At 35.7% G+C, this 23095-nt stretch overlaps 1 protein-coding gene across 4 annotated transcripts in view; it reads left to right on the forward strand.

The window, feature by feature from the left end:
• SH3GLB1 (SH3 domain containing GRB2 like, endophilin B1) overlaps positions 1-23095 on the forward strand; it is a 42436-nt gene that overhangs the window by 12835 nt on the left and 6506 nt on the right. For 2 of the 4 annotated variants that reach the window (XM_055139655.1, XM_055139658.1), the window contains exons 2-7: positions 3412-3553; positions 7011-7139; positions 11028-11161; positions 12212-12304; positions 16003-16089; positions 17502-17525. In XM_055139655.1, the coding sequence (XP_054995630.1) occupies positions 3412-3553; positions 7011-7139; positions 11028-11161; positions 12212-12304; positions 16003-16089; positions 17502-17525 (609 nt within the window). The remainder of the gene's footprint in view (positions 1-3411; positions 3554-7010; positions 7140-11027; positions 11162-12211; positions 12305-16002; positions 16090-17501; positions 17526-23095) is intronic. The other 2 variants (XM_055139656.1, XM_055139657.1) reach the window with 2 other exon arrangements.

Genomic DNA, 23095 nt, shown 5'->3' on the forward strand with positions numbered 1-23095 from the left:
TTTTCTCTGCTAATCATCCATTGTAGATAATGTTCGCTTTATTATTTCCCTTTCTCTCCTTATTGGATGCTTAATATGAAGTATACTCTAATCATCTGGGGTTGGTCTTTGAGCAGGTAAAATCCTAATCTAAACGTTTAAAGAGATCTTTTGCTTAGAATCTAGGCATCTGTCCTAACTAAGAGCTCTCTTGTAAGAATTACATTACATAGTTATCCATCTGGTTTTGAGATCAGGATTTTAATCTTTTACCCAATACCTCTCCTAGCCTCAGTCATAGTACATTGCAAATTTATGAACTTAGGCAATACCTCTGGAGCTGTTATTCTTGGTTCTATCAGCTTGAACAGGGTTTGCTAAAGGACACTTACAAAAACAGCTTAAATGGCTTTTATAGAGCCATTTAATCTGTTATTTCTAGGCCCTGAACCAGAAACCTAAAATAAAACTCTAAAGAGCCTTTCTGTTTAAAATATTAATTGATAATTAGATGAAAGTATTTGATCATTGGTGTTGGAATAATGTATGCATGAAACCATCATTAACGGTATTGTAAATCACACGGTACCTCATAAAAGTTTTCTAAGTATTGGGGGATCTGAAACTATAAAAAAAAAATAGGTAATAAAACTAAAAAAAATGGAGCAGATGTATATATTTTAAGAAATGAAAGGCAACACATGATGCCGGGTATTATATTTTCTTAGCTAACATTGGCTAATGACAAGCACTGAATTAGTAATCTTCCTGTCATCATTAGTGGGAAAAAGAAAATATTCTGCAGGAAAAGTACTCCATGAGAAAAGGCTTAAATATTGTTACTAGTATTTAATTTTTAATATTTAGGGCCAAAGGGATAGTGCGGCAGTTAAGACACTTGCCTTGCTTGCAGCTGACAACTATTTGATCCTCAGCACCACATAATGATCCCGTAAGCACAGACAGGAATGATGGCTAAAATTGAGCCAGGAGTAAACCCTGAGCACCACCAGGTGTCACTGATTAAAGTGGGGGGAGGGGAGGACAGATGTAAGAGAGATAGAACAGTGAGTAGACACTTCTGGGAATATATCCTGGAGAAACAAAAAAGTATAGTCGAAATGACATCTGCACTTATATGTTCATCGCAGCACTGTTTACGATAGCCAGAATCTGGAAAAAACCCGAGTGCCCGAGAACAGATGACTGGTTAAAGAAACTTTTGTACATCTATACAATGGAATACTATGCAGCTGTTAGAAAGGATGAAGTCATGAACTTTGCCTATAAGTGGATCAGCATGGAAAGTATCATGCTAAGTGAAATGAGCCAGAAAGAGAGGGACAGACATAGAAAGATTGCACTCATCTGTGGAATATAGAACAGAGTAGGAGACTAACACCCAAGAATAGTAGTATATAATACCAGGAGGTGAGCTCTATAGCTTGGAAAGTGGCCTCACACGCTGGGGGAAAGTCATCCCAGATAGAGAAGGGAACACCAAGTAATATGTGATTGGAGATCCTGCACGGGAAGGGAGATGTGTGCTGAAAGTAGACTAGAGACTGAACAGGATGACCACTCAATACCCCTATTGCAAACCACAACACCCAAAAGGAAAGAGAGATATCAAATTGGAATGCCCTGCCACAGAGGCGGGGTGGGGTGGGGGGGATGGGATTGAGGGGGTGGGAGGGATACTGGGTTCATTGGTGGTGGAGAATGGACACTGGTGGAGGGATGGGCTCTCAAACATTGCATGAGGGGAAAAACAAGCACGAAAATCTGTGAATCTGTAACTGTACCCTCACTGTGACTCACTAATTAAAAAAATAAATAAATTTAAATAATAAAAAAAGAAAAATTTTTTAAAAAAGAAAGAAAAGTGGGTAGAGCGTCTGCCTTGCACATGGCCAGCCAAGATTTGATCCTTGGCACTCCATATCGTCCCTGAGCAGCACCAGGAGTAATTTCTCAGTGCAGAACCAGGAATAGTCCCTATGCACTGCCAGGTGTGGCCCAAAAACAAAATGGTGATGGTGGGCAGGGGGTGGAGGAGTAATGAGGAGAGAGAGGGAAGAGAAAAAGAAATCAGAAGCCCCCACAAAGTTTCATTAAAATCACTATCTCTTTAGTGTGGATAATGCTGCTTTTCCTCAAAAACCAACATAATACTAATAAAATTAGTATATTGCACAAATTTAACCAAGTTTTAAAATCTTTAGATGATTACCTTGGTATATAAATAATGTTTCAAAAGTCTGTGAGTCAGTTTCTTTGAAAGGGAAGGGGGCAGAGACCTCAAAGTCTGAGTACATATGTTGCATGTGGAAGGACCACGTTCAGTTCCTGGCACTTATATAGTCCCCCAAGTCCTGCCAGGTGGGACCCCTGAGAACTGCTGGGTATAGTCAAAACGCACACACAAAAGAACACACAAAAGTAAAACATTTCAAAAGAGCAACTTTTAAAATGGTGGTTTCCAGAATTCCATAAAAATCCATCTTTTGTAGTTAAAGTACCGGTAATACAAAGATGCATTAAACAAAAAGCGCTTTTTGAAATCAGAACAATAATTTCCAGACACTTAGCTAGGTAGTTTACATATGACATCAAAGCACTATAAGATATGTATCGTTTCTTTATAATAAAGAGGATACTTAAAGAAAGATAATGAGCTGGATCGGTAGCACAGCGGGTAGGGCATTTGCGTTGTACGTGGCCGACTCAGGTTCTATTCCCAGCATCCCATATGGTCCCCTGAGCACTGCCAGGAGTAATTCCTGAGTGCAGAGCCAGTAGAAACCCCTGAGCATTGCCAGGTGTGACCCAAAAAAGAAGAAAAATAGTTAAAAGATTGCTGAGAACGTGTAACACTGTAGCTAGGATTTGTGTTCACATTCAAGTGACTCAGAGCTTTCATTACTTGACATTTGTTATGCTATATTTACATGTAAGAAGTGTCTATATATTTTATGAACTAAACATTATGCTAAATTTTCTATAGAATTCATGCCACACATTTAAGCTGAACTAAAAACATGTGTTAACTGTAATATGTAGTCATTGTTAGTGCCATTTAATAGAAAAGTGGCTATAGATACCGTAGGAGCAGATACTGAAGTAGAATTTATATACAGTGGTTTACAAATACTTATGTGAGGAATTGTTTGGATTTAAATTTTCCTTTTAATTGTTGATATATGTTCCTAAGCTGTAAAAGCTGTACTTTTTTTCCAAATTTATATTTACATGTATGTGTCATTAAATGTTGGGATAGCAGAGGATATAACTCAGCGGCAGCACATATACCTTGTATGCATTAAAACTGGGCTCAATACCCAACACTAGAGAATATGTTTTTGTTAAAAGTCAGCATGTGTATATATGACATTAAGTTCACCACTGATTTTTTTTTTTTTTTTCAAATAGTTCACAGAAGAAAAGCTTGGCCAGGCTGAGAAGACGGAATTGGATGCTCACTTAGAGAACCTCCTTAGCAAAGCTGAATGTACCAAAATATGGACAGAAAAAATAATGAAACAAACTGAAGTCTTACTACAGCCAAACCCAAGTAAGAAACTTTGTAATTCAAGCTTATTGGTATATTTTATCAAAAGTTAACTGGTAGTTTTTTATGTTAATGACTATTTAAATCTAATCTTTTGGTTTATAGTTTTGGCATTTGTGATTAATTTTTTTAATGATTTTTGGTGAAGACAGTGATAAATGTGCTCCCTTTGTGTGCTCCCTGACATAAATATTGTTCAAGCTTTTGTAGAATCCTCTTAATACTCCGTTTTATGGAGTGACTAAATTTTAAGAGTTAAAATGAACTATGAAGAAAATTTAATGTTTTCTCCCACAGAATAAAAAACTGCTCCTAAGTACTAAGAGAAATTTTTAGAGAAGCTTAAATAGTTGTCAGTTACGTTAAGTTCTATATTTTTGCATAAATGATTTTATTTTCAGATAACTATTGAGTTTTTCAGATAGCCTACTCAATAACCTTGCACGTAAGGTCCTTATAATTGTTTATTGAATGAGAATCAAGTTTAGCATCTTATCCAATGTAACACAGCAAATTAAAAGTAGAATTTGCATTTGAACCAAGTATATTAACATTGTATGCTTATTTCTTACTGATAAACAAGTGTTTATTCAGATTTACTGCTTTTTCCTTGACATTTATGCTAACATCCTTTTTTTTATCCTTTTATCTTTTAAATTTATTTAAATTTACTGGGGTTTGGGGTTTTTTTTGTTTTTTTGTGGGGTTTTGTTTTTTTTTTTTGGTTTTTTAGTTTATTTTTAGGGAGGGTTAGGTGAGCCATATCCAGCAGTATTCAGTACTTACTCCTGGTTCTGGCTCAGGGGTCACTCCTGACAGTGTTCAGGATACAGTATGGTGTCAAGGATCAAATTGGGGTAAGCTATATATATATATGAGGCAAGTGCCTTGACACCTGTTCTGTCATTCCAACTCCTTAAGTTAATTTTTAGTGGTGAAATCTCTTGAGTGAAGATGCCCAGAGATACCTATATAAGTGTATAACTAAGATTATGCCAGCGTATCATGGAACTAATTTGTGTATAGACTATTCCAGCCTGGATTATTTTATTCAGAAATGTGTGACTCAGGTTCTTCTTGGTGCCTTATGTTCATATGTATTTTCATGCTGAAAATCCCTGATTTCAAATTTTTAATTAGGCCACGTGACACATCATCATAGAGGGAAATATATGTATATGCCTCCTAGAGAGCCTGGCAGTCTACCAAGAGTATCTCACCCCAAGGCAGAGCCTGGCAAGCTCCCTGTGGCGTTATTCGATATGCAAAAAACAGTAACAATAACAGGTCTCATTCCCCTGACCCTGAAAGAGCCTCCAGTTGTTGGGAAAGACGAGTACGGAGAGGCTGCTAAAATCTCAGGGTTGGGACAAATGGAGACGTTACTGGTGCCTGCTCAAGTAAATCGATGAACAACAGGATGAGTGATACAGTGATATTTCAGTGTTAAAAGTTAGACTATTACATGAATGAGGCAAAGGCAACTTTACTGATAATAACAAAATACCCAGCCTTTGGAATGTAAAATTTCATAAAATACACAAAATAGATTTTATTTTAAAGTATTTGCCAAAATACATTATCAGATTTCTAAAATATATTTTAGAGTTATATGATACTAACATTTATATGTATATATATATACATATATATGTGTATATATATATGTATTTATATGTATATATATGACATTATACTAACGTCAAAGGACAATCATTGTCTACTTGGAGAGTAAACAATGTTTTTAAAAATAGTTCTTTTTTTACATCATTGATAATTTTTTAAAATTTTTATTAGTGAATCACCGTGGGGTACAGTTACAAACTTATGAACTTTCATGTTTGCATTTGGTTTGTATCCCTCCACCAGTGCCCATTCTCCTCCATTAATGTTCCCAGTATCCCTCCCACTACCCCCATCCCATCCCCCACCATCCACCCTGCCTCTGCAGCAGGGCATTCCCTTTTAGTTGTCTCTCCTGTTGGATGTTGTAGTTTGCAATAGAAGTATTGAGTGGCCATCATGTTCGGTCTGTAGTCTACTTTTGGTATGCAGCTTTCAACCCGAGTGGGTCCTCCCAACATTGTCTACTAGGTGTTTCCTTCTCTATCTCTGCTGCCTTTTTCCCCAGCATGTGAGGCCAGTTTCCAAGCTGTGGGGCAGACCTCCTGGTTCTTATCTCTCTACTCTTGGGTGTTAGTGTCCCATTCTTCTACTTTATATTCCACATATGAGTGTGATCTTTCTATAGCTGTCTCTTTCTTTCTGACTCATTTCATTCAACATGATACTTTCCATGTTGATCCACTTATATGCAAATTTGATGATTACATCTTTCTAACAGCTGCATAGTATTCCGTTGTGTAGATGTACCAAAGATTCTTTAACCAGTCATCTGTTTGGGGGCACTCCGTTTTTTTCCAGATTGTGGCTATTGTAAACAGTGCTGCAATGAACATTCTAATGCAGATGTCATTTCTACTATACCTTTTTGCCTCTCCGGGATACATTCCTAGGAGTGGTATTGCCGGGTCAAATGGGAGCTCAATTTCTAATTTTTTTAAAAATTTATTTTCTTGAATCATCATGTGGAAAGTTACAAAGCTTTCAGGCTTAAGTCTCAGTTATACAATGCTCGAACACCCATCCCTTCACCAGTGCACATATTCTGCCACCAAGAACCACAGTATACCTCTCCCCACCCCCTGAGCCCCCTAGCCCCCCACCCCGCCTGTGTAACTGATAAATTTAACTTTACTTTCTCTTTACTTTGATTACATTCAATATTTTGACAAAAAACTCACTATTATTGTTTGGAGTATCACCCCCCACCCCCCCAAAGTCAGACCTGCTGGAAAGGAAGCATTTGATAATTTGTTTTCCATTGCTGAGAATGAAGAGATATGAGGTCGTGTGGCCACAGTAGTGGCCGCGCGGTTTTGGATTTCTGTATTTTAGTATTTTAGTGACTAAGTCTAGAGAAATTTCTGCCAGAAGTTGCATCATTGCAAGCTCGTACCTCTCTTCTACTTTATATTCCAGTTTGAGTGCAGTCTTTCTATGTCTGTCTCTTTCTTTCTGACTCATTTTACTCAGCATGATACTCTCCATGTTGATCCACTTATATGCAAATTTCATGACTTCATGTTTTCTGGCAGCTATGTAATATTCCATTGTATAGATATACCAGCGTTTCTTTAACCAGTCATCTGTTTTTGGGCACTCTGTTTTTTTCCATATTGTGGCTATTGTAAACAGTGCAGCAATGAACATAGAAATGCAGATATCATCTCTACTATACCTTTTTGCCTCTCTGGGATATATTCTCAGGAGTGGTATTACTGGGTCAAATGGGAGCTCAATTTTTAATTTTTTGAGAATCGCCCATATTGTTTTCCAAAAGGGCTGTCAATTTCTAATTTTTTGAGAAATCATTGATAATTTTAAACCTTTTTCACAGATGCCAGAATAGAAGAATTTGTTTATGAGAAATTGGACAGAAAAGCTCCATGTCGTATAAGTAACCCAGAACTTTTGGGACAGTACATGATTGATGCAGGGACTGAGTTTGGCTCAGGAACAGCTTATGGTAAGTAAAAGACAAAAGGGTCTGATAAATATTTTTATCTTTAAACTTTTTACTATTTAGTGACATTATTTACATTTACTTAATATGAATTTTTACTTAAGATCTTTCATGTTAAAATTTTGGAAATATGGGGCGAGATAGATAGTACAGTGCTGATTGAGGAGCCTAGAATAACCCCATGCATCTCCAGGTGTGGACAAAAAGCAAACAAATTTCAAAATAGAAATGTAGGTAGCCAATAAGTGTAGTACAATTAAATATTTAATAAATGTAAACACATTACTCTGAGAATTCACATTTTTCTTTCTAGTTACAAGTTAACTTTTTTACTTGTACTCCTAGTGAATCTTATAATAGCTGTATTATATTACTTCTTTGACATTAAATTTTAATATTTATCTCTATAATTTTTTTAAGCTTTCTTAAGAACTTTTTTATATTGAAATACTTGGCACATGGTACTTGAACAAATTGCTAGTATTTTTGTTACACGATAATGTCAACACCACAAAAATGTTAACCATAATTATCTCTGGTTTGCATTCCATTTTCTGATATATTTCAGCTTCCTATAATCATGTTTTATAGATATACCAGCTTTGCTAGTTGTTTTTGACATAAAACTCAAGTTTATAGTTACACATCTTTGTTATGCCACAGATGTAATTATCTCAGAATATGACACTTTTCTAAACTTTTTTTTCTGTAGTCCAAAGTTGCTAGTTATCTTAAAATGTCAGTAAGTAATCAGCACTTTTTAGATAGGAAGCACTAGGTAAATTAAGCTACTTAAGAATAGATCTGATTTATGAAATAGCTTAATAAATTTTAGGATTGTAAAAAAATTTTAGAGGTATATGCAATTAAGTTAGTCTTTATTAAGATTGACTTAATAACCTAAGTACCATGAAGTAAATTCCATTATTCAATTGAAATTTTAGATTATAACATTGAAACTTTCATATTTTTTAAATATAATTCAGGAATCTGAAGATACTTAGTTTCTACAATTGCAATTTTACCTCTAACACATTTTTATTATCTTATTATACCAGGTGTACTTAGGTGCTGGAGTCAAAAAGATTCATGAAGAGGCCAGAGAGAAAGTGTAGGGATTATGAAGTTTGCCTTGCATGTGGCCACAAGCACAGATGGGTCTCACCAACCCAACCCATACCCCCACTCGCTCTCCCCAACAAAAAAAGATACAGGAAGTTCCAGTTCTTAACTTCTCTAAACTGAACTAGTGAAACATGAAAATTAGAAAGGCTTCTATGTTTAATCAGCTTGATCTCTTTTCACCCTAGTTGTACCAGGTTATGCACCCTTATTATTGGAGGTTAACTTCATTAATCTCTTTATTAGTAATTAATAATAGATAACAATTGAGTATTCCTAGCAGTGTGGTAATATAGTCTTACTTCAGTAAGTTCTTATTTATATCGTATTTACAATGCAAAGATCTATTTCCTTTTTTTGGTTTAATTTATTTTTTATTATTGAATCACCGTGAGAACAATTACAAAGCTTTCAGATTTAAGTCTCAGTCATACAATGATCAGACCCCCATCCCTTCACCAGTGCACATGTTCCACCACCAAGAACCCCAGCATACGCCCCCTCCCACTCCTCCCACCCTGCCTGTGTGGCAGATGATTTTCACTTTACTCTCTTACTTTGATTACATTCAATGTTTCAACAGAAAGCTCACTATTACTGTTTAGAATATTCCCCAAACAGACATGCCGAAAAGGCATCATTTGATAATTTGTTTTCTATTGCTGATATTGAAGAGCATGAGGTTGCGCCGCTGCAACAGTGGCCACGCAGTTTTGGATTTCTGGTATTTCAGTAATTAAGTCCAGGGAAATTTCTGCCAGAAGCTGCTGGGTTAGGAAATTGGTTCGTGTGCCTCCAGCATCATGGCCGTTCAGGAGCGCAGTTGCCGCTCAGGGTCTCAACTGGGCGGGGAGCAGCGCCTGTACGCCCCCCATCCCAAGATTTCCCACTCGCCCCTTCACTGCAAGCTCGTACCTCTGTCCACTGGCTCTAAAAGATGGCAGTCACCATGCCGCTGCAGCCAAAAGGAAAGTCCGGAGAGCAAAAACCTTTCCCCTGCCAGGGTGGCACAGGGCCATAGCTTAGTTCCCAGTCTAGAGGCATTTCTGAAAGAAGCCGCTGGATTAGGAAATTGGTTCGTGTGCTTCCGGGACCATGGGTGTTCAGGAGTGGAGGAGCCGTTTGTTGGCAGCCACTGGGGTCTCGACTGGGCTCTGTTTCCATTTTAAAGACAAAGAAATTAAACATTTTAGTGAGGTTATATAATTCACTTATAATCACATAACTAATAATTCAGATGTATCTACTCAGCCTAATGAAGAGAGTGAAAATCACAAAACTAAAGCTTATTAAAGTTAAAGCTAGGAGAAGAAACTTGGCTTTCTTTCATTTTAATTTTTAATAAATCATAAATGTATTTTAAGATGAGCTGCACATTCAGTCACATGATCCTGTATAGAGTCATACCACACGGTTTAAAGAAGTATAGAGCTTTATAAATTCCTGTATTTGTCTTTCTTCTACTTTATTTTCTGCAGCACTGTCATCCCATTGTTCATTGATTTGCTTGAATGGGCACCAGTAATGTCTCCATTGTGAGACTGGTTGTTACTGTTTTTGGCATATTGAATACGCCACGGGTAGCTTGCCAGGCTCTGCCCTGCAGGCGGGATATTCTCGGTACCTTGCTGGGCTCCTCCGAGAGGGACACAGAAATCGAACCTGGGTTGGCTGCGTGCAAGGCAAATGCCCTACCCACTGTGCTACCGTTCCAGTCCACTTTATTTTTTACTGTATGAACTTTTAACTTAAGATATAATATGTGGGGCCAGAGCGATAGCACAGCGGGTAGGGTGTTTGCTTTGCACACGGCCGACCTGGGGTCGATCCTCGGCATCCCATATAGTCCCCCAAGCACTGCCAGGAGCAATTCCTGAGTGCAAAGCCAGGCGTAACCCCTGAGCATTGCTGGGTGTGACCCAAAAAGCAAAAATATATATATATATATATGTGTGTATATATATATATAATATGCACTCATATCTAGTAACTAACAGTGAAGATGTATAAATATATAAATAGAAGATAAATGTCTGCTTGACCTTTTTAACAAAATACATTTTCCCATTTTGTGTTGATATAACGGGTTACATGCTTGGTTCCCATACTTGCACACTTAGTCATGGTGCTTACAGTTATTGTGCTTACACACTTCCATTGAGTTGCTCACATTCTTAGCTGTAGTGATCCCTAGGGCTCTCACACTTGCTTATGGTGCTAGCGTACTTAGTTGTGGTATTCAACAGTGGGTCATGCTTTGGTTCCAGGGCTTGCCCACACTTGGTTATAATGCACTGGAGATAGACTTTTCATCCAGTGCCAGAGATGGCAAACAGCAGTGCTGCCTTAATCATACTTAATGTGGGGTGGGGGAATCAGACCCATGCCCTCAAGTCTGCAAGGCAAAACACTACCATAGAGCTCTCGCTGGGCCCTAAAAAAATATTTTAAGCCTACATAATTTTTATAAGATATGTATATTACTTGATCTGTGACTATGTGACAAGTACCTCATGTATTTGCCCTCTTGTCCCATTGGTGGCATTGATACAATTAACTGATATATTTGTCATTGTCATTTTCATTTGATTAGTTATTATCTTTACCTTTAAAATAAAACTACTTTAATTATAGTTAATTCTGTTTAAGTTTTACTTAAACAAGGGACTACTAATATGAAAACAGAAAAGAGGACTGATTTGTCTTAATGTGATTTTGTTGTCTGACATTAACAGACAGTGATTAAAAAAGAATTTTTTTCCTTTGTAGGTAATGCCCTTATTAAGTGCGGAGAAACACAAAAACGAATTGGAACAGCAGACAGAGAATTGATTCAAACATCAGCCTTAAATTTTCTCACTCCTTTAAGAAACTTTATAGAAGGAGATTATAAAACAATAGCTGTAAGTTGAAATTTCTTTCTTTTTCAGTAAGATTAATTTAATTTAGATCTGTACTTAGTGTTTTTGATAATTTTCTCTTACTATCACTGTATCACTGTCATCCCATTGTTCGTCGATTTACTCAAGTGAGCACAGTAACATCTCTGTTACACTCAGCCCTCAGATTTTAGCAACCTCTCCTTACTCGTCTTTCCCAACGATTGGAGGCTCTTTAAGGGTCAGGGGAATGAGACCTGTCGTTACTGTTTTTGGCATATCAGATACACCACGAGTAGCTTACCAGGCTCTGCTGTGCAGGCGGGATACTCTTGGTAGCTTGCCGAGCTCCCCAAGAGGTATAGATATATATCTGTTACTGTGTTTGGAATATGAATACGCCACAGGGAGCTTGTAAGTCTTCCCAAGCGGGTAATAGACTCTCAGTAGGTTGTCAGGTTCTCCAAGAGGGAGAACTAGGCTGTTAGATGTCGTGCAGGCGCAGTGCAGCCACTCGCTTCCAGGAGCCTGATTTTATAGTCTCTGGATATTTGCCATTGATGGGATTACATGGCACTGGGGGCAGTTTCTGGGTGTGACTGCCTCGCTACTGGAAAATGGGGGAAAATTTCTCTTACTATCTAGTTATATATACTATCTAGTTATATATACTGTATAGTTATAGCAGATTAAAACATTTAAATCTTGTTAGGTGCATTTTCAAAATTAAACATTAAAGTAAAATAAAGGACTCTATTTTTGTATGTTGTGTTATTATTGAAATCCTATACATAATTCTTGTTCATTAGATGCACTAAAATCTACAAGTGATTCCTGGTACAAAATGGCCCCCATACTGTACTATAAACATATAACTATTCTGACTAAGAGTCAGAAATATAATCATTGGAAGCTACATCTCTGTATCATATACTTCCTGCCTTTTTGCATCTATAAAAATTAATTTTCAGGATTTTTTTATTAATAGAGTACAAAAAAATAATGCTTTAAATGTGTGTGTAGATTTTAGCATCATAGAATTTAGTTTTAACTTTGTCTTTCCTTTATTTATAGAAAGAAAGGAAATTATTGCAAAATAAAAGATTAGATTTGGATGCTGCAAAAACCAGACTTAAGAAGGCCAAAGCTGCAGAAGCTAGAGCTGCAGTAAGTAGTATCTTAATAGAAAAAGACTTCTGTTACTTGTTTTAAAACTTGTACGATATTTTACTTATGTCATGCAAGTTACACCTTATTATTAAGACTAGAATATGATTTGAGGATAGTGCTTTTCTGTTGTTAAATTAATTTACAGAACTTGGGGCCAGAGGTACAGCTCACTGGTAGGGCACAAGCTTCTTGTATATGAGGCCCTGAATTCAATCCTTGGCACCCAAACTTACCAGAATTTAGTATATCCAAAGCAGTGCAAAGTAGTCGTGTCAGGAGGCAGTATTCTAATGTCAGCAGTATGTTGTTCTAAAATACAAAAATGATAAGGACTTCTTAATCTGTCATTTTTCAGTTTTGGTTTCTTTGTGTTCTTTGGTTTGGTTTGGTTTTGGTTTTGGTTTTTGGGTCATATCCAGCAATACTCTGGGACTACTGCTGGCTGTATCCTAGGAGGTAACTCTTGGTGGTATTTGGGACTGTGTGGTGCCAGGCATCAAACCCAGCTTTTTTGCCCGTGAATCATGCACCTTAGCCCCCATATTCTTTAGCTGTCCTCAGTGATGTTGTCAGATGTGTCTTTTGGAAATAGATACTTTACAGTTGAAATAGGTAGAAAATATAATGAAAATAAGCCCTGTTTGAGAAAGCTTTCGTGTGACTTAAATATTAGACGTGACTTACTGACTTTAAAACCATTCGAACAGTGGCAGCACAGGTTCCTTGGTAGCTACTTTGAATAGGGAGGAAGCCTATTTGGATAAATAAGTTCTTGAATATTTTTTATCAAAGCAACCTCACAAGGTAGGGAGGTGGTACCAAAGTTAGAGCACTCAGCTAGCATGCACCTGAACCAGGTTCAAGTTACCAGCACCACATGGTGCCTGAAGTGTCTCCGGGTGCAGCTGTGGAGCCCCAGCTCCACACTGATAACCAGGTATCACTGACACCATCATTTATAATTGAGTGGGCATAGACTAAATAGAAATTCAATGGCTTTATATATTAGTATTTGTATAATTGCATATAATACATTATTTCTTTGGAGATTTCTTTGTAAGCTTATTTAATTTAATATTTATACTGTTTATGCCTCCATTCCAGACTTTAAAGAGATTAATCAGATTTGACTCAGAACACCTTTAAGATAGTACAGTATAAACAAATCTATATTAGAGGAAAGTAACAAGGTAATTCTTACTTTGAGCTAACGAATAGGCTTTGTTGTGAGGCATGATATTCCCCTACCTTCTGTTTCCAACTCACTCTCTCTAGAATACTTACACTATCCAGAATAATTACCTTAATGAACATATTATCACAATGCTGATAGAAATCTATTATGTCTTCTTATTTTGGGGGATAATAGTTTGAGATTTGATTTAGAGTAAAGTTTGATAGTGATTTGAAATATTTAATGTTAGTGTTGTCTGTTGAGACTATCTACACACCTTATAAAAGCAAAACATTTTCTAGATGGTTTCCCTTTAGGTTTCTAGAAGCTCCTGCTGGAAATTAGTGAGGTTTGGCAAGACTTCACTAGTATTTCATCTTAGAACTTACCAGAACATCATCATCAAGATTTTAACTGTCCTAAACAGGATTTTGCAAAGCCAGAATTTTAGAAATTAGTTCTGTAGGTGACAGAAAGTCTCAGTTGGTATACTAGATTCCAGTTTCTAACAATAAATTTTATATAGTAAAGTGGAACATTTTAAAGATAAATGCATAATCAGGAAAATTTGTCATTAAGATAAATAAGAATCATTTACAAATCCATATTTGAAATGAGAAAATCTCTTATTCATAAAGCCTACTTGTGCTAAGTGATTTTTGAATAAGAATATTTTTGTCAAGTGCCAATTAAAAAATTTCCTTATAGTTGCTTTTTAGGTGGAAAGGTTAAAATAAAAAGCTCTACAAAAGAATTCTCAAGTTTCACTTATACTCAAATTTTATAGAATTTGCATATTGCACAAAACAAAGTTTAATTGTAGCCAAATATTTAAAATGTTCATCTGATTAAAAATTCTGATTTTATTGTTTTCCTCCTTGATAATCTACTTGTTTTTCTTAGCTATATAGGAGTAAATCTGAAATACTCCAGAAAGAAAAAAATCCTCCTGGCTTATTAAAGCATAAGAAAGCATAAGGCTTGAAGCATATCTATATTTTGTGATCATTTCCTCCTTGTATTTCTATTTTATTTACTTGAAGAATATAGAAAAATAAAACCCACTACAAGCTTGGATTTACTTTTTTATTTGCTTTTTTCTTTAACACATTTCCTATTATTAGAAAGTTGAATCTACCATAGTAGATTGAGAACTGAGGACAGCAAAGATTTAGCTTTTTTATCTGTCATCTCAATAAAGTTCAGAATTAATACCAATAAGGAATTAAAAAGTTTGGAAACTAGTGAACAAATTTAAGAAAACATTCATAGGTCTTAAACCATAATTGTAGAGGAATACTTAGTCCCCAAATTAGTAATTCATTAAATCTATAAAAAACTGAAATCAGAGAAAGTCTGGGGTTAGAGTGACCTCTTCAGCTACCATTGTGGAAGCCCTTTGAGCTATTTTTATTTTATTTCCCCAGCCCAGGTTTACTCTTAGTCATATGTAAAGTTTAAAGAAAATTAGAGTTTTGTTAATTTAAAAAAATCATATTCCAAGCTCTCTAATATTTATTAATTTCACCTCTTTTGAGTATTAGTATCAAATTTGACAGAAAATACATCTTCAAGTAACAATATCATGAATAAGCCACCCTACCCATTTAAGCATTTAAACATTTTCACATTTAACCTTTACTCATTTAAACATTTTCACATTTAAGCATTACTCATTAAAGCATTTTCACTGCAGTTTATCCCCATAGTTTGTACTGAGTAAAATTTTAATACAATCCTATAACCTTAAGTTTAATATACCTATATTAGAATTTCAAGTTTATTAAAAATATAAGGATTTGATATGCATTTCATATTTCTTTTGAGTATGCCAAAATTTGACTGAGACTGGTTAAAAAAGAATGTGGTGGAAGGCATCAGATATTCAAAGAATTAAAGCAATCTTTAAATAGAAAAGTTATGGGGCTGGAGTGATAGCACAGCAGGTAGGGCGTTTGCCTTGCACAAGGCTGACCCAGGTTCGATTCCCAGCATCCCATATGGTCCCCTGAGCACCGCCAGGAGTAATTCCTGAATGCCGAGCCAGAAATAACCCCTGTGCATTGCCCTGTGTAACCCAAAAAAAAGAAAAAATATAGAAAAGTTGTGAGTAGGAAGAACTGCCATAGTAGAAAATTTAATTTAAAAGTTGACAATTTTTAAAATGACTTTTTCCTAAATTATTCTCTTTATTTCTTTTTTTTAGTGAGGGGGGTTTTACGCCAGTGCCATGCCAGGCATGTACTCTACCAGTGAGCCACATTCCCCACCCTGAATAATTCTAATTTTAAGTTAATCATCAATTCTGCTTTTTGTTATTAAAAATTTTAATCTTCTGGAAAAATTAAATAGATACCACTGTATGAAATTCTTAGAACAATATAGTTTTTTTAATGGAAAACCATTTTATAAGCTCTGTCAATTTAACACTTGTTTATGTCTTCTTTATTGTGCAGAAGTAACTTGTTTCACAGTGCTTATTGGTATAATGTTTTCTTTGTCTCTTACTTATGCACTTAAGCAACTAAACTCAAGTCGCCATGAAGGAGATAACATTATGGTAAATTTCTCTTACATGCTCAACTTCCTGCATGTAAAATGGCTGAAGGTTTGTTGGCCTACTGTGTTTTTTACATCTCGAATAAAGTGCCTTCTCTTGCTACTATATGCATGTATAAGTCCGAAATAGTCAAAGACATGCATTCACTATGACAAAAAATATAGGGAATGCTAAGTGAAATTGTATGTTCTAATTGCCAAATATATTAGGTATACAAAATTCATGTTGTAGAATCTGAAGTTTTGTGTATATATATATATGTATATACTTATAAAATATAGTGCCTTTTATACCCAATAAAATATATTAATCTTACTGGCACTTTGTATATTCTCTTTTAGCAAGAAAAACTAAGAAAACTTACTAAGAGAAAGGTATAGATAACGTCCAAATTATTACAAATTGCTTTTGTATATCAGTATCTTCAGTATAAACCTTATTTTCCAAGCAAATGTAATTTCAAACTAAACCAAATCCAGTAGTTTATGTATTTCTGTGGTGTCAAGATACATTCCCCATTGAGTGCCAGTTCAGTTAAGTTGCAGACAATACTTGGCAAAAAATTGGAATGAGAATTGAGCCTTACTATATATACAGTGTATATATTGAACTTGATTTAAGGAAATGTTTGAGATTTTTAGGAAATTTAAGTGTCATGAATTCTGCAGTACAGATTAATTTAGAAATATCAGTGATTGCTTTTATGCCATTAGCTTTGAATTAAAAGCAGGGAGTGGGAGAGCCATGTAATAAGAAAGGTTATTATACACAATATTTTATGTGCATTTTTCTTTTTCTAAACTATAATTAAAGCCCTCAGTAAATTAGCAAGAGAATGCATTAATATATTTTCATTGTCCTTTATGTAGGTAAATGAAAGTATGAGATTATATTAGGTAAAATACTCTTGTAACAATTAGCAGGACTTTTATATTCTGCTTTTTTTGTTTTTGACAGTTGCTTTACTACCTGTCATCTACTTATACTAAGATGTATTTTAACTTAGTCAATTTATACTCATTGTATCTCATTTATTATGCTATCCAAAATGGATATATCAGTGTCCAGTGTCTGTTTATCCTTGCTTTAATTTCCAAATATCTAGAATTTTATATCTAAATGAGAAAGCAGAAGTTATCCCACATCTCTAATATTACAAATGAGAAAACTAGAACTAAGAGGCATTACATACTCCCAATTTGAGAAACTTTTTCTTAGTAATTTGTAGAATTAGTATGAAACCAAAAATTGATAGTATTTTTTATATAAATGAGATTTTAACAGTATGGTAAGCTATACTGATTTAGTTGCTATTGTATTTAATCTGTTAGTATAATTCTAGAACAGGAAAATATGCCATTTGAATTAAAATACATTTTTCTATACTAAGTTGTAGAAAATACTAAATTCCAACTTTCTTTCATGCTCTATATTTTTCTTTAATTTTTAATGCTGGCTAGATTTGGGCAGAGGAAGTGACAAAAGTAAGTAAATTATTACTACAGAATTAATGAAACAACTTATTTGTCATTCATTCAGTATATATTGAGTAGCTACTGTGGGGACAGTCACTGTTTGTTACTACATCTTATAAAGTCTGAAAATTATGGGAAGTTCTGTTTGAAACTTTTGGAAAGGTTTTGGGAAGGCTAGTTGGCTAGGAATGGATCTATAGACTAATGATGGAGAGATGTGGTTTGCACATACTCTTATAAATACTAGATAGTATTTATATATCCTAAAATCATACTAAGTGGTAATCTTTACAATACCTTATCAGGAGACTTTTTAAATACTGGCTTATTTATATGACAACTGTGTAAAATACAGTAAACACAGAAAACTAACACAGTTTTCAAAGATAAATATTTCCTTTATCTTTGAAAAAATGTATATACTATGTCACACAGTCCAAAAAACTCTAGTTATCTTCTAGATAACTGAAGGTTGGTCTCTAGCACCAAAGCTAATTTTTTTCTCAGTCATTTTTTAAATGCTGCCTAGCATCTAATTGTACATTTTATCATTATTATGAATATCCAATAACAGTTGAATTTTCTGTTTGTTTTTCATGTATACTGTCTCCTCCCTCAGTGTCAGTTATCACTTTAAGAAACTGTCCTTATACAACTGGAACTAGCAGTTTGTCTACTCGTAGCATAATTTCTAATATTCTCTGAGCGATGTAATCACACAACTAAACATGTAAAGAAAAAAGCTGTGGCTCTTATGTATATCTGTTTCACATTGTTTTGAGGTCTTCAGAAGCATTTATAACTGTCCTTGTTGAGAATATCAAAATCTGATCTCCAGATGAGGGCAGGGCAAAAGAGTTGAGGGCAGGTGGCAGTTGTGGACCCTGATTATTAATTGTTTTACCACTCCAACTTTTTATCTTATGACTTTGTAGAATTCCTGACTAAACAGTATTGCGTGCGTTCATTATGGAACTGTTTGTGACTTAGAAAATCAGTATGAAATTCTTGATTCTACTCTCAGCTGCCTTTGTGAAATCCCTTTATAAACTTAGCTGTGTTTCCATGTTGACCTTTGGTTTCTTTCTGGACTCTTAGTCAAAAAGGGGAAAGAGCCATAGGTTGAACAAGAGAACCAGGGTCTCTTCCCATTTAGTAGGCAGAGAGGTACACTGTAGCACTGTCCTACCATTGTTTATCAATTTGCTCGAGCAGGCACCAGTAACATCTCCATTGTGAGACTTGCTGTTACTGTTTTTGGCATATTGAATACGCCACGGGTAGCTTGCCAGGCCCTTCCAAGAGGGATGGAGGAATCAAACCTGGGTTGGCCATGTGTAAGGCAAACACCCTACCAGCTCTGCTGTCGCTCCAAAGGGGAAAAAAAAGTGATTTGATTCTACATTGTCAACAATTTTGAGAAATTTTTAGCTTAATAATTGGGAAGAAACTAAAGAAACAATTCTACTATCTATGTAAGAAAACAAAGGAAATACATAAAAGTGGATTTTTTTTCTCACATTAGCATTATAGTTTTAAAGTATATACTTTAAAAAACTGTTTTTGGGATATTTTCAGATTTAAGCCCATAAAGAAAACAAGAGTTACAAGTTACTAACTCTTAGCATGCATCTGCCTCAGAAGCATGAGTAAAATTTCTGGCCTAAAGTTTCCAGTTTTGATACACAATCCAACAAAAACTTGGGTGGAGGTGGGTGGCAGAGATGGGGGGTGGGTTGGAGTGAGTGTAGCCACAACCAGGAGTCCTCAGGGCGACTTGTGCCCTGTTCTGGAGTCACCAGTCCTGGTGGTGCTCCGGCACACTGCTGGGGGTGTGGGCGACCCACCTGGACCTCACATGCAAAGCATGTGCCCTTTAGACTGTTTCTCTAGCCCACACATCAACAAATTCTTGAACTTTTCCCAAGTTACATCCTAAAAGAACTTTCATTCACTTTTCTTAACTCATGTTATGGTATCGTATACTATAAATCGGTTAATCCCCACTTGACAGTAATTCTAAGTAGTAGGTCTTTAGTGCAACCTTGACCCCTTTTCTTTTTGGTGCCATTGATTGAACCTAGGGTCTTCTGCCTGCAGAGCAAAACTTGTAAAATTAAAGGACCAAAACTTTAAGGGAAAAAAATTAATTGAATTCATTTCTGTTTGTTGTTATTTTTTTTTATCTAATAGGAATCATTTTCTTCCTAAGTAAATTGATTGTGCTGAATCTAATTTCAATTATCTTAGACTATCAGATGATCACAGTTACATGTTTCAGAAGTATAGATGGTTTGGGGCAGTCAGCTGTTAAAATCAACCCAATCTAAAATGTGTTTAAGAAATTAGATATATTTTTTTATTTGCCTTTTCTAAATAAAAGGACTAGAGTGTAAAAAGTAATGACATTCTAGGCTTTGGATCATGGTGCCTTCACAATTGAATTTTGCTCAAATATAGAAGACATTTTTGTTCTTACTGATTTTTGAAAGTGTTTTTATCCCCCACATAGTGTGGTACTACGGGTTATTCCCGTGTCTGTACCCGGTGGTTGGTCCCAGCAGTGCTCAGGGAACTATGCCGTGTCGGGATCCAACCCCAGCCTTCAAAGTTTGTGTGCACGCAAGCGCTATTCTTCAAAACATATTTCCATTTTATACCACCTGGTCATTTTAAATCTGCACAGCTATTTGCTTATGCCTTTTATAGAAACTATCTTTGAGTATTTTCTGCTAAAAAAATCTATTCAAATTGTATTTTCACAGTCAAAGGCATATATGAAACCAACCTAATTTAATTTCTTTTTGAAGTTCACTTATACTTGGCTTTTCTGTAATTTGATTTCACAGTAATCAAAATTACTGTGTTCAATAAAGCAGAATTAGTGAATATTGCAGATGTTACACGGTGGTTAATTGGTTTTCCGTAACACTTTCCTTTGCAAGAACATTGATTCTTCTCCTAGGACTTTTTCTGATTTATGATGTCTTTCAGATGAAACTTAGTTGCTTTATTGTTGACTAATTCACTGGCTTAGGATTATTTTCATCAAAGAGTGAAGGAAAGGGGATAAAAGTAAAAGATCCAACTTGGTCTAACGTGGTCTTATTCTAAGTTCCTCCCAACATGGGAAGTTTTTCTTTCTTGAGTGCTTTCCAGTAAACTTTTCTACTTTATTAAAAAAATAAATAAAAGTTTCAAACCTCTTTTTTTTTAGTGATTTTTTATTTATGAATCACCATGAGGTACAGTTACTGGCTTACAAACTTTCGTGCTTCTTGCATTTCACTCATATAATTCATATAATGATCAAGTACCCATCCCTCCACCAGTGCCCATTCTCCACCACCAATGATTCCAGTATCCCTCCCACCACCCCCATCTCATTCCCCCCACCCCATCCTGCCTCTGTGGCAGGACATCCGTTTTGCTCTCTCTCCTTTTGGGTGTTGTGGTTTGTAATAGAGGTATTAAGTGACCATCATGTTTGGTCCATAATCTATTTTCAGCACACATCTCCCATCCCGACCGGGCCCTCCTAGCACCCTTTACTTGGTGGTCCCTTCTTTATCTGAGCTGCCTTTTCCCCCAGCATGTGAGGCCGGCTTCCAAGCCATGGGGCAATCCTCCAGGTACTTATCTCTACTATTCTTGGGAGTCAGTCTCCCATTCTGTTACTTAATATTCCACAAATGAGTGCAGTCATTCTATGTCTGTCCCTCTCTTTCTGACTCATTTGACTTAGCATGATACTTTCCATATTGATCTACCTATATGCAAATTTCAGGACCATCTTTTCTAACAGCTGCATAGTATTCCATTGTGTACATGTACTAAAGTTTCTTTAACCAGTCACCTGTTCTCAGGCACTCAGGGTTTTTTTTCCAGATTCTGGCTATTGTAAACAGTGCTGCAATGAACATACAAGTACAGATATCAGTTCTACTATACTGTTTTACCTCTTCAGGATATATTCCCAGACGTGGTATTGCTGGGTCAAATGGGGGCTCAATTTTAATTTTTTGAGAAATGTCCATACTGTTTTCCAAAACAGCTGAACCAGTCGACATTCCCAAGAGCACTAAAGGAGCATCCCTTTCTCCCCACATCCTCGCCAACAGTAGTTACTTTTGTTCTTTTGGATGTGGGCCAGTCTCTGTTATATGAGATGATATCTCATTTTTGTTTTGATCTGCATCTCCCTGATGATTAGTGATGAGCATTTTTTCATGTGCCATTTGGCCATTAGGATTTCTTCTTTGAGAAAGTTTCTGTTCATTTCCTCGCCCCATTTTCTGATGGGATTAGATGTTTTCTTCTTACAGAGTTCAACCAGTGCCTTGTAAATCCTTGATATCAACCCCTTATTAGATGGGTATTGGGTGAATATCCTTTCCCATTCTGTAGATTGTCTATGTATTCTGGTCACTGTATCTTTTCAGATGAAAAAGCTTCTCAGTTTAAGATAGTCCCATTTATTTATCTCTGTTTCCACTTGCTTGATCAGTGGAATGTCATCTTTAAAAATACCTTTGACTTCAATGTCATGGAGGGTTCTGCCGACCTTGTCTTCAATGTACCTTATGGATTCTGGTCTGATGTCGAGGTCTTTAATCCATTTTGATCTGAGTTTTGTGCATGGTGTTAGGTAGAGGTCTGAGCCCATTTTTTTGCATGTAGTTGTCGAGTTTTGCCAGCACCATTTGTAAAAGAGGCTTTCCTTGCTCCACTTCACATTCTTTGCTCCCTTATCAAAGATTAGATGATCATATATTTGAGAGTAAAAGGATATTCTACCCTGTTCCATTGGTCCGAGGCTCTGCCTTTATTCCAGTACTATGCTGTTTTAATTACTACCGCTTTGTAGAAGAGTCAGACCTCATTTTCATACTTATTACAGTCTTAGAATTTTTTAAGGAGTTTTTTTTTTTAAGTTATTTAACCTGGAAAGATGAATTAGAAGCTAGTATAGTAACATTTCATAAAAGATGATTCGCTGTTAGGGAATAAACTATAGAATTTTTTTTTCCTCCCCTTTTACTGTCAACCAACTATGGCTAAATGTTTGAAAATTTTAGGAGGGTGGGCAGTATTTACTGTGTATATTTAGATAAGTTAAATTTTCAGTGAGGTGTTTATTTCCAGCACAAACCAGTATCAGACAGTTGAAGCCATTATTTGGGTTATTCATTATCTTTTTCACCTCTTCCCAGTTCCATGGTTGGTGACATAATGTTGGTAGCTAGAAAACCACTCTGTTGCGAATATTTATACCATAAAAATCAAGATATTAAAGTTGGGGTTTTTCCTGTAGAGAACTGATTTATATTATGCCACTTAACTACATACAGGTCACCCATAACTTGCAGGAAAACTTTAGCTCAGCTTTTAAATTATATTTTTGCTTAAATATATTTTAGGCAAAGTTTGAAAACTACAAAAATTAGTTTGTATACTCTGTACTTATGTAAAATCAAAGAACTGTGTCCTAGAAACAAATTTATGTTTGACAGTTAAACATAAGAAGTAAATTGGATTTGCTTCGAAGTTTTTATTTGTGGTTGAAGGCAGTCTTTAAT

Source organism: Sorex araneus, chromosome 5 (assembly GCF_027595985.1).
Source record: "Sorex araneus isolate mSorAra2 chromosome 5, mSorAra2.pri, whole genome shotgun sequence".
Taxonomy (NCBI): domain Eukaryota; kingdom Metazoa; phylum Chordata; class Mammalia; order Eulipotyphla; family Soricidae; genus Sorex; species Sorex araneus.